Source organism: Nilaparvata lugens, chromosome 2 (genome assembly GCF_014356525.2).
Source record: "Nilaparvata lugens isolate BPH chromosome 2, ASM1435652v1, whole genome shotgun sequence".
Taxonomy (NCBI): Eukaryota; Metazoa; Arthropoda; class Insecta; order Hemiptera; family Delphacidae; genus Nilaparvata; species Nilaparvata lugens.
Genome location: NC_052505.1, coordinates 57,512,399 through 57,528,249, shown reverse-complemented (window position 1 = coordinate 57,528,249; position 15,851 = coordinate 57,512,399). Strand labels below are relative to the sequence as shown.

General features: G+C 35.6%; 1 protein-coding gene across 1 annotated transcript in view; it reads left to right on the top strand.

Moving 5' to 3' along the window:
* Positions 1–6,648: 6,648 nt before the first annotated feature.
* Positions 6,649–15,851, top strand: part of LOC111057077 (forkhead box protein O) — a 150,320-nt gene continuing 141,117 nt past the window's right edge. Inside the window, exon 1 of the mRNA XM_039419924.1 lies at positions 6,649–8,004. Coding sequence (XP_039275858.1) covers positions 7,663–8,004 — 342 coding nt within the window. The 5' untranslated portion in view covers positions 6,649–7,662. The remainder of the gene's footprint in view (positions 8,005–15,851) is intronic.

Genomic DNA, 15,851 nt, shown 5'->3' with positions numbered 1-15,851 from the left:
TCTGGGCTCTCTCCCCACCACAAAGAGGCAAGAAAGGCACAGCGCTGGAAGGCTACCCTTGGTTTTCTATTGCACTATCAAACCCTTCTTGACAAAAATTCGCATTATATTCTCAATAATCTTACTTATTGATAAAAGGCAACTTTGTAGACACACAAAGCATGTAAAAACAAAATATGTAATATTCTGAATTAATATATTTCTTTATTAACCAATAATTAAACACATATAATATTTTGTGTTTGCAGTACATATATCTAGCATGTAATCTACAATTCAATTTAAATGAAATTTAAATAATGTAATTATTAATAGAATTATTAATGAAATGAATAATATAATCATACTGGTCAATGAAATTTAAATAATTTCACAATTATTATAAAGTTTAATCTATCTGGTTCAATGTACCTCAGTTTTATTACAGTTTTAAGTGATTAGTGAGTGTTATTTTGTTATTCAATTTGGTTGTCAAGTCCTACCCGCAGCATATAGCCAATTATTGAAGTCTTACCTAGACGAGAGATATTTCAGAGTGAAGCTGGATGATGAATATTCTACACTAAGGCAAATTAAAGCTGGTGTACCCCAAGGAAGTGTGCTAGGACCAGTTTTGTATACACTGTACACTAGTGACATTCCAAAGCCAGCAGGAGTCACTATAGCTACATTTGCAGATGATACTGCTATTCTCTCAGTCGCAGAAGATATTGAGGAATCTACAGAAAAGCTACAAAGAGCAGTTAATGAAGTGAACACATGGACAAATCATTGGCTAATTAAACTAAATGATACAAAGTCCGTACATGTGAATTTTACTAATAAAAGAATTCAATATATTCCAGTATATATAAATGAGAAAGTCATTCCACATGCTAATACTGCCAAATATTTGGGTATGACGCTGGATGTCAAGCTCAAATGGAAAGCACACGTCAAGAAGAAAAGGGAAGAACTAGGAATTAAATTCAACAAGATGTATTGGTTGCTGGGAAGAGGATCCAGGCTGTCCATATACAACAATATTCTACCATATAAACAGCTACTGAAACCAGTATGGACTTATGGCATTCAACTTTGGGGCTGTACTAAACCATCGAATGTACAAATTATCCAACGATTTCAAAATAAGGTAGGTACTAAGAAATATTGTTGACACTCCTTGGTACATCAGAAATGCTGATCTTCATCGCGACCTTCAATTGGAGACAGTCACAAAAGTTATTGAGCACTTTGCGGCCAAGCATGAAGAGAGACTCCACCAGCACGACAATATAGAGGCAATCCAGCTGCTTGATGTTGATAATCTGGTCAGGAGGCTCAAAAGAACAAAACCACATGAGTTAGTGAAGTGAAATTTGTGTTGTGAATTGATGGCTTAAAGCTGGTGTTAGTGATAGTGAAATGTTCATCCCTTCAAACCAAACAAATTATTATTGGCCTACTAACTTGATTGTATGAAACTATTTTATAGGATACAAACTAGACTAATTAATTGTAGTCAAAAACTAGACAAACTGAATCGTAGGATGAGGTTTGAAAAAGTCCATTTAGTAAAATTAAGATAAAATAAATAGTTTATTATTAGTCTCTGACTAGGTGCTAATTTTTAAATAATAAAAAAAAATTTGGTTGTAGACTATCTAAATTAGAATTTTTCTGTTTTCAAATTTTTGGACTGAAAATTGGACCTGAATTCAAGTGTGTGGATCATAACCTACTTTTTGGACTATTTATAGTGTATAAATAAAAATTTGGGGAAGAAACTTTTGGGCTGTGCCTGTTAGTCCTTCCCCAATCATTTAAAAGAATTGTGTTCTGTTTATCAATAAATAAAATATCTGGTGTGGCGCACTCACACAACTTTCCTTGCCGTTAAGATAATTGATTGATCACCTGACGCTAGTGTGCACGCGCATCTCAAGTTTACTTATAAACAAAGATCTGAGCCAACTGGTGACAGGTCAATAACGCTGGAGACATACGAGGTCTGCTATCTCTTCATAGTGAATCATTTAATAGAATCAACAGTTGCCAACAGTTTGCAATAATTGAAATAATAACATTTTCTGGAAATTCGTGCTTATTTTCAATTTTAGGTGAAAATGTTACTGAGCATTAATTGTAGAGATTTTCATACTCAATCTTTTCCACTAAAATTTTTTTGTTTAAATTCTATCTTAAGCCTGATAATTGGGAATCTAAAATCGAACTTTGCATAGATGGGGCGGAGCTCCTGAAATTTTTACAGATATGAGACTTGTGGCAGTTGATAGAGCTTATCAATTACTATTTTTGGTATAAATTTGATCGAAATCGTTGGAGCAATTTTTGAGAAAATCGTGAAAAACCCTGTTTTTGACAACATATTTGCCATTTTAGCCGCCATCTTGAACTGCATTTGATCGAAATTGTTCGTGTCGGATCCTTATATTGTAAGGACCTTAAGTTCCAAATTTCAAGTCATTCCGTTAATTGGGAGATGAGATATCGTACACAGACGCACATACACTCATACACACACACACACACACACACACACACACACACACACACACACACACACACACACACACACACACACTGAAATTTAGAAATTGGGGTACCTTAATTTTTCTCGGAAAGCAATACTTTCCTTACCTATGATAATAGGACAAGGAAAATAATAACTAGCGAAGCTCGGTACCCCGATATTATTGTTATATAAGAGCCAATCAAATGCTATAGAAGTGTTATAGATGTCTACGGTATCAAACCGTAGCACAAAGCTCTGCACAAAGTTGTCTAAGAACTAGAACTCACAGGGAACATCCTGTTTAAATCCAAGCAAGGTTTAGCCTATGCTGATGACATTGCGTTGGTGGCTCGAAATTCAGCAGCTCTGAAGGAAGCTTTTTTGACTCTAGAAAAAGGACACACTAAGTTAATACTAACAAGACCAAGTATATGAAGATGACCTCATCACTGGCAAGACGAGCAGCACAAGATTTTGAAGTTGGGGGATTTAAATTTGAAAGTGTGGAGAGTTTTTCTTACCTTGGAACTGAACTGAATGTAAGCAATAACCTGAGTCAGGAAATTAAAAAGAGAATTGATCAGGGAAACAGAACTCACTTTGCAAATAGAAGTTTAATGAAGTCTAGACTAATATCAAGATGCACGAAAGTAAAACTAAATCAAACACTTATAAGACCGGTAGTGACATACGGCTGTGAAACTTGGGTTCTCAACTCCCAAAATATGGACGCATTGAGGATTTTCTAAAGAAAACTAATGAGAAGAATTCATGGCCCCATATGCAAAAATGGAGAGTGGAGAATCAGAAGCAATGCGGAGATAAGTATCATTCCGCGTGGAAATGACATAGTACGATTCATAAAGTCTAGAAGAATCAGCTGGCTGGGACGTGTGCAAAGAATGGAGAATAATAGGATGCAGAGGCAAATGCTTGTTGGAAGAATGGAAGGAACGGGGAAAAGAGGTCGCCCGAGAACACGTTGGCTGCAGGATGTGGACAAAGATCTGGCGTGCCTAGGAGTGAGGAACTGGAGGAGACTGGCTAATCAGAGAGATGAATGGAGGCGAATTGTTGAGGAGGCCAATGTCCACGCAGGGCTGTAGCCCTTCGTAAGTAAGTAAGTAAGTAAGTCTGAATCTGAATGTAGTACGGTCCCAGACCATTAGACCAACTTGGTTGTGTGTTGTCCTGTAAAATAATCAATCGTAAATGAATGAATGAGAAAACTGAGATGAGAAATGGGAATCAGGCTAAATGTTTCTTGGTGGAACTAGCACATAGCATATACATTTTCAGATTAGAAATCTCTAGATATGTATAAACGCTAGACGTCACAACTGTAGAGATTTCATCTAAAGTATAAGTATAGTATAGTTATAAAAATAACTATATATTAAAAGTGAATTAATTCCTGAAATAATACATATTGAGGAGCTCTGGGAGAATAGTATGATGATAATTTCATTTTTCATCGCTGAATTTTTTAGTATTATTATAGGTCCATTCATCTTCCTCATTTGCCCATCAAATTATTGTCATTCAACTCAATAGGTATAATAGACAAACAATCCCTATATAAAAAATGTGCAAACAGTGCCAATATGGTTGTAATTTTTTTCGTCATTTAACTATTTAACAGTCTAGCTTATCATTAGGTTTTCAAAAGTTGGATCTTGAATATTTTCATGTAATAGATCAACTCTAAAGTCTACTCAACCTGATGTCACTGATGAACAGGTAGTCCTTGGAGCTGAAGGTCTTTCATTTCAAAAGTGTTCACCGCCTGCGGCAAAATTCTAATTTTCAGCCAATTATCTGTTTCAGTATCGAATTTGGATATCTCGTAAGGAAATAACTACCTCTCCTTATTATTTATAGTGTGATCGACTTTTCCACTGAAACGAAAGTGAAAGTGTATTTTATCAGTAGAACCAAAGCAGAAGATCAGCCATAATGTCACCGGTCAGTTAGCTGTTATTAAATCTTAATATTGAAATGGAGTGTTGATCAGAACACTTTTCTCTTATTAGATTTTCAAACTCGTATGAATCATCCAGCTCATTTCTCAGTTACATATAAAATAAACTGTAAAATTATCTGAATAGTCTATCTTGTCTCTATTTAGAGCAAATTTTTGCTCTAGTATTACCGGTTTAAATCAGTCATATTTCGATGAACAGTTATTTCAATGCCTATCAATTTTCATTGTAAAGTTCTAAGCCATTTACTTTGTAAATTAATTCCTATTTTGAAGTAAATAATTATGCACTCTAAATGAATACATTTCAACTCCGCTATATCTTCTCATTCTTTTCCACAACTCATCTACAGACTGTTTCACCTGCTATTATACCTATGTACCTGCTATTGTATCTATACAATATACAAACATACAGACTTTATGATGAGACTTTCCAATGAGTTTCTACATTTGCTGGGCATAAAAGGAGGCTCTCATAAAAGTATAAGATGATAGATGTAGGACCACTTGAAAATAAGAGTTTTCCTGAATGGTCCACCCAGAACCATTCCAACCCTGAAACAACGAATTCGGGACGAAATTAAAGGAATACCTTAATAGTAAATATGCTGAGAAATGTCTAGAGGATATCAAGAATTGCACAGATTCCAATAGAGGACATCTAAAAGATGTTATGTTCAAAAAATGATGTTTTCACTTATTGGGCAGTAAATGGCGAACCCTACCATTTCCCTTCATATTTATGGCTCTTGAATCTTAAATCATAAATTGAAGAATTAGTCACTACTTATCGATATCTTCCTTTTCCACTGAATGCCCCCAGGTATGGAAAAGAAAGATACAGAAAAGTATCATTAAATCAGATGGAAGATAAATTGATTTAAAAAGTAGGAGAACAAATGAAGATCAAAAATAAGAAAAAATAAGAAGGATATGACAGGGAAAGAGAAAGCATGGACTAAGAACGTGAATAACGGACCAATCACGAACAAAATTCAGAATGAGGTCAGGTCTGCAGACACACCTTTAAGCCACGCCTACTCACTCCTGATTGGTCGACAATTATTATTGGCAGCATTTGTACTGAGTAGCCTAATGCACAAACAACTGTGTGATTGCTACTCTTTCTTTCTATGAGGACTTTGGAGATGGTAGTTATAACTGTTTATTTTCAATTTATTATGATTTATTCGTAATTTATTATCGTTCTTCTAATTAATTGAGTTTGAACTCTCAAACTCGCTTTGGAATGTATATTGTTTTAAAACTTCATTATGATGTTCATTAAAAAGTTGTTCTCCAAATCATCCAGTGATTCTCCCACCCCCATTTATTAAATTACATAACAGTACTATTTGCAAGCCAAACTTTAAAAATATTATAAGTGTCTCATTGTGAATCATTCCTTACAGCTTCCATCTAATCGTCGACCTACTACCATAGATGAATACATCAAAATATAGTTATGTTTTTATAATCTTCAAATTACCACTGTTACAGTTCTCAGTTACCTTGCCATATAGAATCCTTTAAGTAGCCGATTTGAACACTAGTAACTAGTTTATTCTGGCTGTACCCCTGACCCCAGTCAGACATTTCCACTCGATTCAATAAATCTCTGAATAGAGTTGGAAGTGAGATTTAAGTGTAAAGTGTTCACAACATTAAATTTTTGAACCACTCGATACTACAGTGTTATTGAATGAATAACACTTTGAAAATTTTGCTAATGATTTCGAGAAATAATAATTCAATTTCTACAATTTGTCGGATTGATTGAAAATGAATAATTGAATGATTGTCAACTCTACGAATTCTTGCAATACTCATTCATTACTGAGTCATTATTCTAAAACTCACCGCTATATTATAGTAAAATATTTCTTCAAAATGTATTGTGGTGATGGTAAACAAAAAACAATACAACACAAAGTTCAAAGCTTAGAGATTGATGCCGATCTTTTAGATTGCTTTGACGTAATTTAGTATGCTATTGTCATTAACGATTGAAGAGCAATGATTGAGGGTACTCGAGCAGATTCAGGGTCTCAACTCGAAGCGATTGCGATAATACAGTCCAACCGATAAAAGATGATAACAAGAGAGAACAACTAACTTCAGTAAACTCGTCACTACTTCGCTTCGGTTAGTGTCGAGTTGCTGTCGTACGAAGGCGCTGGTGATATGGTGCAATCGAGCGTGTTCTGAAGCGCTAGGTCTTGTTTCTGCCGTTGAAATTTATTGTTCAGTGTGTGATAGAAGATACAAGCGTACGCGTAGTGTGTCCGTGTCCGTCTATTATTTAGTTAGCTGTCGAAACGAAACGAGCTATGATCGGAGGGGAGGGTAATTAGTGGGCCTGGCGCCACTTCCGCGGTGTGGGGGGACACTTGTTTGATTCACAGTGTGAGAGTGAGTGAGTGAGTGTGACGAGTTTGGAAGAGGTGTGCGCACTTCTACTCAAGTTAGTGTTGAGCGCATGCGCTGTGTGACGTCACGTATCAGCTGGTCAGTAGTTGAGAGAACTGCGTCGCTTGAAAATACAGCGTAGAAGTAGAAGGCCACAAGCCGTCGTGCTAGGTTTATCATCTTGTAGTGGTCCGACTGTTCAGCCAGGGTCGTCCTGTTTTTAAGACGCAGTTACGTTTTGAAACTGAGACTTGGATTTTCAACTGTGCAGCGAGCGAATAATTTCGACAGTAGTTTTTCGTGACAGTTTTAGACCATCAGTGGCTGTTGGTCATCTCTTCACGGCGTGCGGTGTTTCAGCATAAAGCACGTGGTTTACTGTTGTACTTAATGTTATAGTTTTATCATAGTTAACTTCGGATATGATTCGTCACTCGTTGTCCGCCTCAACACGCATCAGCGTGAGATTCAACAACACTGACTGCTATCGTGTAGTGTCCAATTGACGACCCCAAAGTTTAGTCGAAATAGAACAATTTAGCTGTGAACAATCGCCGATACTAGATAGTTATTTATTGAATTTTCCAATCATCACACGATCGTGTTCTAGTTTTGTAATCATCATTCGATCTTGTTTGAACATTGAAAAACATTATTGGTGCTGTGCTTGTTATCATCAGAGAGATGTCCGAGTGAGAGGATTGATAAGTTTGCAGACTTGGAAGTAATCTTGTGATAGGTTTTTGGTGTTGAAATGATGGAACCGTTGACCGACCTGGGCTTCGAGCCCCAACAGCGTGCCAGATCAAACACTTGGCCCCTTCCACGACCCGATGACGTACCCGGGGCAGAGACAGGGGGCGCCCCGGGACTGATGGGGGCCGTTGTGCCCCCTGCAGCTGCTGCAGCCCAACTCAAGAAGAACTCGAGTCGTCGCAACGCGTGGGGCAATCTGTCCTACGCTGACCTCATCACTCAGGCGATCGCGTCCGCGCCCGACAAACGACTCACCTTGTCGCAGATCTACGAGTGGATGGTGCAGAATGTGCCCTATTTCAAGGACAAGGGCGATAGCAATAGCTCTGCTGGATGGAAGGTAGGCCTACCCTACCACCAAACACTTTCTAATATTCATTATCTCTATATTAATTTGATTCTGTAGCAATAATAATATATGATACATATCCCCACCAATCTTTGATAACCCAATTATTCTAATATTCCTAATATTAGCCTTTGCTTGGAATTTATTTGTCTCACTCAATTATTGGAAACCTAAATAGAGCTACAATTATCTTGCTAATGACATTGGAATTTTATATGTATATTTAGATTATCTTTATTCTTTCAAGGCATAAAAATTAATTCAACACTGGTGAAATTACAATTTACCCCAATTTATATTTTAATAATAGAAGAATACAGTGAACAATATATGATACTGATTAGAACACAAGGAAATACAATGATTGAAATTCCAAATTTGAAGCTAGGCTACTGGTCAGTATGCTGTACTATATGTTCATACAATGATTATGTGTTATATATGTTCATATATATTATATCATATATGTCATATATCATACATCATATATGTTATATATGTTCATTATATGTTCATACAATGTAATGCTATGAGCGCTTATAAAATTTATAGTACAAAAAAGAAACAATTTGCTTTTAAAATTCCAATAGGTCTAATACCGGTATTTATAATACTCTTTTCTTACAACAGTACAACCAAATGTTAGAAAAACATTAGAATATCAAATAATATAAACGAAATTCATACAAAACTAGACTTGAACAGGACAAAGTGCTGATTGTTTTTTTCTTTGAGGATGATTCCCTCAAAATCCCTGGACTTGTGCGCGAATAAAGTGGTTTGCAAGAGATGATTATGAGAGCTAGTTTGACATGAAGTTTAAAGAGGGGATACAAAAATTACGGAACTTTAATCAGAGCCTCATCAATAATGTCTTGTTCAAACATTATTATTGATGTATTTGAGACATTCTTGTTTGATACAGTACCAACTCGGTCAAAAAACTGCCCTAGATCGTGCCACCTGTATCTACTTTCTTATCTTCTCTTATCTTTGATCCGATTAAAATAATTAATTGAACGAGCGAAGTGAGGTCTAAGATTCAAGTCGACGGTTTGGCATTTCTCTTGTTTAAATGTTTTTATGTTGCGCATTTATGGCGAAACGCGGTAATAGATTTTCATGAAATTTGACAGGTATGTTCCTTTTTAAATTACGCGTCGACGTATATACAAGGTTTTTGGAAATTTTGCATTTCAAGTATAATATAAAAGGAAAAAGGAGCCTCCTTCATACGCCAATATTAGAGTAAAAATCAGACTATTCATCATAAATCAGCTGTTTAGTGGACTATAATACTACCCGTTCAAAAACATCGAACATATTGAAAATGTATCTTTCCATCAACGTTGTAGACAGTTTCAGCCAACCTGATAACAGCGCTCTCACTCACATTCCGGGACGACACGTCACGGTACGATAGGACAGAAAGCTCTATGTTTATTTAGGATTTTTTCTAGACATTTTAAATTGATAAATTATTTATTATTTTTTGAAAAAAACTACAACAGGTCAATGTAACTTACTGAGCGCGAGGTCTAATGTTCACAGAACTACTACTAGTTCTGTGAACAGTAGACCTCACGCAGTATTCTCATCCACAAGTACCTGATTGAAACTATAGACCTTATGGAAATACAGCAATAGACTGGCTTCTCCACACATCTGTGTAATCACTTGTCAGCTGATTTATGATGAATAATTCGATAGTCTGATTTTTACTCTAATATTGGCGTATGATGGAGGCTCCTTTTTCCTCCAATATCAGGTATCAGTTATTGAAATCATGAATATTATTGTGATTTCGATCAATGAAAAATTGATATTTCATCGAATGAAAATATCATATCAACAAACGGTTTAGTTTTTTAGAACTTGAGAAAGGAAAAGGAAAAGAATACATTTTGAGCAAATTTTATTTAAAAGCATTTTTCCTGTAATAATTACTTTTGTATCTTCATAATTTAATTTGAAACCTGAAGTTATCTCTATTTTCTTCCTTGCTATAAAAAACTCATTGCTATAGACATTTAAAATCATTTTAATAGTATTTGGCTGTAAAATACAGTTAAACACTATAAAGAGAGGAAACTTGGCAATTCGCCATAAACGTCACTCATTCTTTCTGAGAAACAGAAATCTTTCTTTCTGAGAAACACAGTTCTATTGAACTTTACTGTGTTTTTTGAGGGATGTTCTCTTGAAGTTTGATTAGTTTGGTCTCTACAATATTAAAGCTTTAGAGTGTTATCGATTTACAGATTAGTCCTTGAGCTTTCACTCCACATTATTATCTCATAACAGTTGGAAATAAATTGATTAATTTCCCATTGAACTCTGATTCCGTTCTTATTTTTCTTGTAGGATAATATTAATGATTCCAGTCTCAGTAGATTAATTTGAAGTACAGTTAGTTATCTATTCTACTGGTGATAATATGATGATAAATAGTATAATCTATAAGTTTTGTACTGACAAGGATTATTGAGTTTTAGATGAATTATTATATCCCCTTCTGCCACAGAATAATAATTATTATAGGAGTAGAACTTGGAACGAGAGAATAGAATATACAAGTTAGTTACGGAATGAAATTGAGTTGAGTCAATAATAGAATAGCCACTAAAATGCTAGAGTCTGTTGGAAAATTTTGTTATATATTCTCTCTTTATAGAACATCAAAGCATATAACTTATAGTAATGTACCCATACAAAATAAATTATAGCATTATTGCATAATTATATATTGGGAGTACAGTATATGGATATGGGCATGTGGATAGTGTGGATCCAACTCTGTATTGTCTGTGTGGAATAGTTGACATCATGAGTTGTAGAAGATCAAGTCTATTATTGTAATAAATTTATAGATTCATATGTCCGGTCCATTAGATTTATTCTCTTGTCTGTCATTATCATTGCTATTCTCGGCATTAGTGGCATTAACTAATTAGTTGAAAGCAAACAGATTGAATCATCAATGAAATATTATTGTTGTTTGTTTATATATTTTATCAGGCAAGTTGTTTACTCATTTCTCCGTAACCAATGAATCGAGTCAAATTTACAGATATCGTGAATGTTGTTTTTTATGCAAAAAGTCGGCTGGCCTTCGTTGGAGTGAATTGGGAATTAGAAAACTACTCATCGAATGTTTTTATTCATCTATTCGATTACGGTTTATCTGTTTTCTCCTCAAGAATGTTCTATTTTTTTCTTGTTTTCAAATTTTTATCATGTTGCTTATCATGTTGCTCATCATTGCTGTTAAAATTCTCTAATATAACGTTAAATTCTAATATATGTTAAATTCTCTATATATCCTAGTATGTAGGATGAATATGAAAGATTTGATATTCTGGTAGTTCATTATATTTCTTCATAGCTTACAAACGATTCTTCAACGATTCAGAGTTTGAAAAGAATAGAGCTCTCTGCTTTTTCTGATGACAGACAATGATAGCAAACGAATGCTAATCAGGTGCTGACTTCATAACTTTTCTTACTGAATGGAAATTTCACTATAGTTTACAAATTAATCTCTCTTAATCATCATCCTTTTTATTACACACGCACAAATAATTATAGGTATCTAGAGGGTATAATGACCAGCAAACTTGATCTGTGATTATCTAGAATGTTGGTATTCTGAGTTGATTAACAGTGCAACCCAATATGCTGTTGAAAATGTTAAGTTCGGTTTCTAGATGTTTGTTATAGAAGGCTATCAAACCGATTAACATGAAAACCCAATTGTAGTGGTTGCATAGTAAGCTGTATTGAAGGTTACACAGATATGCAGCAACTAGTGCAATAGTGCAACCATCTAATATGTAGAGCAACAAAAATGTATGCTATATATACGCAACCATCATGTAGATAAACAAATGTATATATTATATATGCAACCAATATGTAGAGGAATTCATTGTACGAATATTGTTGCAACAATGATTGTTCAGGAAGGCGTAAATAGTTCAAATAGCAGAATTAGACCACTGACATTTGAAGCCAAGTACAGCAACTCAATAGAATGCAATAACCGTAATTTTAGGGTGAGGTGGAAAATTTCCAGATGCTCCACTTATCAGTTACCGATTGGCCAATCAGATTGGTTTGGTTTCCGTTGAGCTGAAATCCAACCTGATGCGTGGTCAAACTGGCTTCTGGAAAAGCTGATGCAATTTCCCGAGAACACGCAGGACTGGAAGCTATTGGAATGCTGCACTTTGGTTTGGTTAACTGTAGGGTGACTCACTCCCTCCACTGAATTATGCCTGCTTTTAATAGTGTCAGCAATGTTTGAATGGGAAGCATAGATATTAGTTGTGTGAGGAGTACTGAGTGAGCAGAGTGAATTATTTCAACGTAGGGATCATTCAGGGCCGAATAATCACTTGATCACTTTGTCTTGAAGTAGAATTTTCTCTTTTACAAAAATCTCTCATTCCCAATTTCTTATTACTTGATACATAGTAGCTTTTTAATTTATCTTGATTCATTCAAACTTGTTGTCCTCTCCTTCATAAAAACCTTCTTATAGAATAATTATAGTATACCGAGAAAAATATTTAATCTCTCATTAAAACTTTTGAAAAAAATATATAAAAGAAAAATAAAATAAATTCGAGTAAATAATTTCTTTCTTATCACTAAGCATAAATATTTTTAATAATGATTTACATTTTATAGTTTTTTCACGAATTTTCCCATTCATCTGAATTTATATTTTCTTAACGTAAGCTATAATTTTTCATCTCTTCTGATTCCGTACTGCTATTGGAATTACGGCTTTTTAATTTCCATACTAATTTTATTCTGATCTGGTTAGAGGTTTTTTGCACTTGATATGAAGCTACAAATGACGACAACTAGTACGGGAAACTTGGCGGTGATTTATAATGGATATAAATTCAGGAAATCTAGAACAACATCCCAGGGTCATATAGTTTGGCGTTGTCTGAATAAGAAGTAGAAGGCATGGACTACACTTAAACAAGTCAGGAAAACACATTTTGTGTAACAGATTTTCAGAATTGATAAGAGATACGGTGCCATTCAGAAATACTGCTGTAAGGGAGACTTTTTTAATGAAGTGGCTGAGAGGGGGCGCAGTGGCATGATCTCTCACCTGAGTGGTCCGCAACCCAGGGACACATCAAGTAGCTTGAAGAAGGATATTCCTTATCTGCTACATATCAATATCCGTGGAATGAGAAGCAATAGAAATGATCTGCAAGTCTTCCTTTCTGAATTCCACACACTCATTCCCATAATATGTCTTAATGAACACTGGTTGAACACTTCAAATGTCAGCCTACTTAACTCGATTCCTGGTTTCTCTTGTGCTGATAGTTTCTCTAGGGCAGTAGATAATCATGGCGGCTCAGCAATCCTCGTGAGAAATGATGTTAAATATAAAGTTAGAGGTGATTTACATGTATTTAATAAAGAAAAGGTATTTGAGGCATCGTGCATTGAGCTTACCAGACCTAAGGTACTAATAATATCCCTCTATAGGATCCCCAGACAAGAGCATGTAGGAGAATTTTTTGAAATACTTGACTCTTTCCTCCATCACGTTGGTGTTGGAGTCAGGTATGAAAACGTCTTTTTTGCAGCGGATTTCAATGTGGACTTGCTTGGTGACAGCGAGGATGCTAAAACTTTGGTTGACATTTTTGCATTATATGCCTTATCCCCCAATTTCAACACCCCAACCAGAGTAACATCAATTTCTGCTACCTGCATCAACAATATCTTTTCTAAAAATTATGTGGAAGTCAGCAACGAAATTGTCCTCAGCATGGGGTTCTCTGACCATGAGGGGTTGTTTTTACCCATGTCAGAGAGAGTCACACCTGAGTCAAAAGTTCAAAAAAGTGTGAAAATGAGAAACTTCTCTATTAACAACTTCAAGGTATTCAGAGACAAGCTCTCTGTTGTAAATTGGGATTTCAATGAGTCTCTCACAGTCAATGAGAACTTTGATTGCTTTCTAGGAAAATTCCTGCCTTTATTCAATGAAACATTCTGTGCCATTTCTATAAAACAAACTAATAGAAAGGGTTGGATTACTGCTGGAATTGTAACGTCAAGTAGGAAGAAAAGAGAATTACATAAACTGTACATGGAAACACAGGATCAAAACTTTAAAAATTATTACAGATCGTATAATAGAATATTCAAAAGTGTCATTACACTTGCCAGAAGGAAATATCATGAAAATAACTTAGAGATAGCCAACAACAAAGTAAAGGCCGCATGGGACATAGTGAAATTTGAGCTACGTAAGCACAAGGATAAAGCAAGTACAATCCCATCTAGAGCAAGAATCAATCCTAGTTCAGTAGCAGAGGATTTTAACAGTTTTTTTATCGATGTTCCAAACCGTGTTGGAAGTACTCACAATCTGCTTGCTTCAACAAGAAACGTGGTAGGTAACTGCAGCTCTAGGATGAGATTTAAACTTCTTAGTCCCAAGCAAGTGGAGGTGCTCATTAAATCGCTTAAAAATAAAAATTCAGCTGGATGGGATGAAATTCCAGTGAAAGTTTTCAGGATGGTTGCTGATATATTGTCTGAACCCTTGTCCAGGATCCTCAACCAGTCTTTTACTGTTGGCGAGTTCCCTCATAAAATGAAGTATGCACTAGTAAGACCTATTTTCAAGAAAAATGACAAAGAGGACTTGAACAATTACAGACCCATTGCCATCCTCACAGCCTTTTCCAAACTTTTTGAGATGGCAGCTAATGAACAAATTCTTCATTTTATGAGAGTGAATAATATAGTCTCAAAAACAAAATTTGGCTTCTTAAGGGGACTTGATACAGAAGCAGCTCTAATAAAATTTTACAATACTGTGTCGGCAAGTTTAGACGCCTCCCAGCAGGTATGTGGAGTGCTATGCGATCTGTCAAAAGCATTTGATTGCGTAAATCATGATATTCTTGTTGAAAAGTTGAGAAAATATGGCATTCGGGGAAGGGAGCTGTGGTGGTTCAATTCGTTTTTGAAAGAGAGGATGCAGGCCACCCTAATAAACCATGACAATAAAAATTATCAATCAGAATGGGCTGTAATCAATGCTGGTGTACCACAGGGCTCCATTCTTGGTCCCACATTATTTATTATGTACGTAAATGATCTGTCATCTTGCTCTACTAAGCCACTTATTCAGTATGCCGATGACACATCATCTATTATCACTAATTCAAGTTTGAGAGCTGTAGTCACCCAAACACAGGAAGAGCTACTGAATATCAAGAGATGGTTTGCTGCAAATCGTCTGTCTATGAATTCAAGTAAGACTGAGTTCATTACCTTCCAACCCCCCCATTTTGCAGCCAGAAACTTTAATGAGTTGGCCGATTTGAGTGTACCCCAGCAGAGCGTTGCTGTTGATCTTCTAGGAGAAACACTAGATAGTAGATTGGACTGGTCAGTACACACTCAAAAAATATGCTCCAGGGTTAACTCGGCTATTTTCTCACTGCGAGTGCTCAAAAACACATTGAGCTTCAAAGCCCTTATGGTGGTATATTACGGTTATCTTTTTCCTTTCCTCAAGTATGGCATAACCCTTTGGGGAAGATCAAAATTCTTCATCCTGGTATTTAGATCTCAGAAAAAAGCATTAAGAGTTATTTTTGGTAAGCCCCCCCGATATCCCTGTCGAGAACTATTCCTTAGTAGCAGGATACTTACACTGCCGTCACTGTATATCTTGGAGATCTGTTCATACGTTCACAAAAACCTACCAAACTTCACCCGCAATAATGAAATCCACAGTTACAATACAAGGCACTCAGCCTCCCTATCTGTGGCTGCTCATA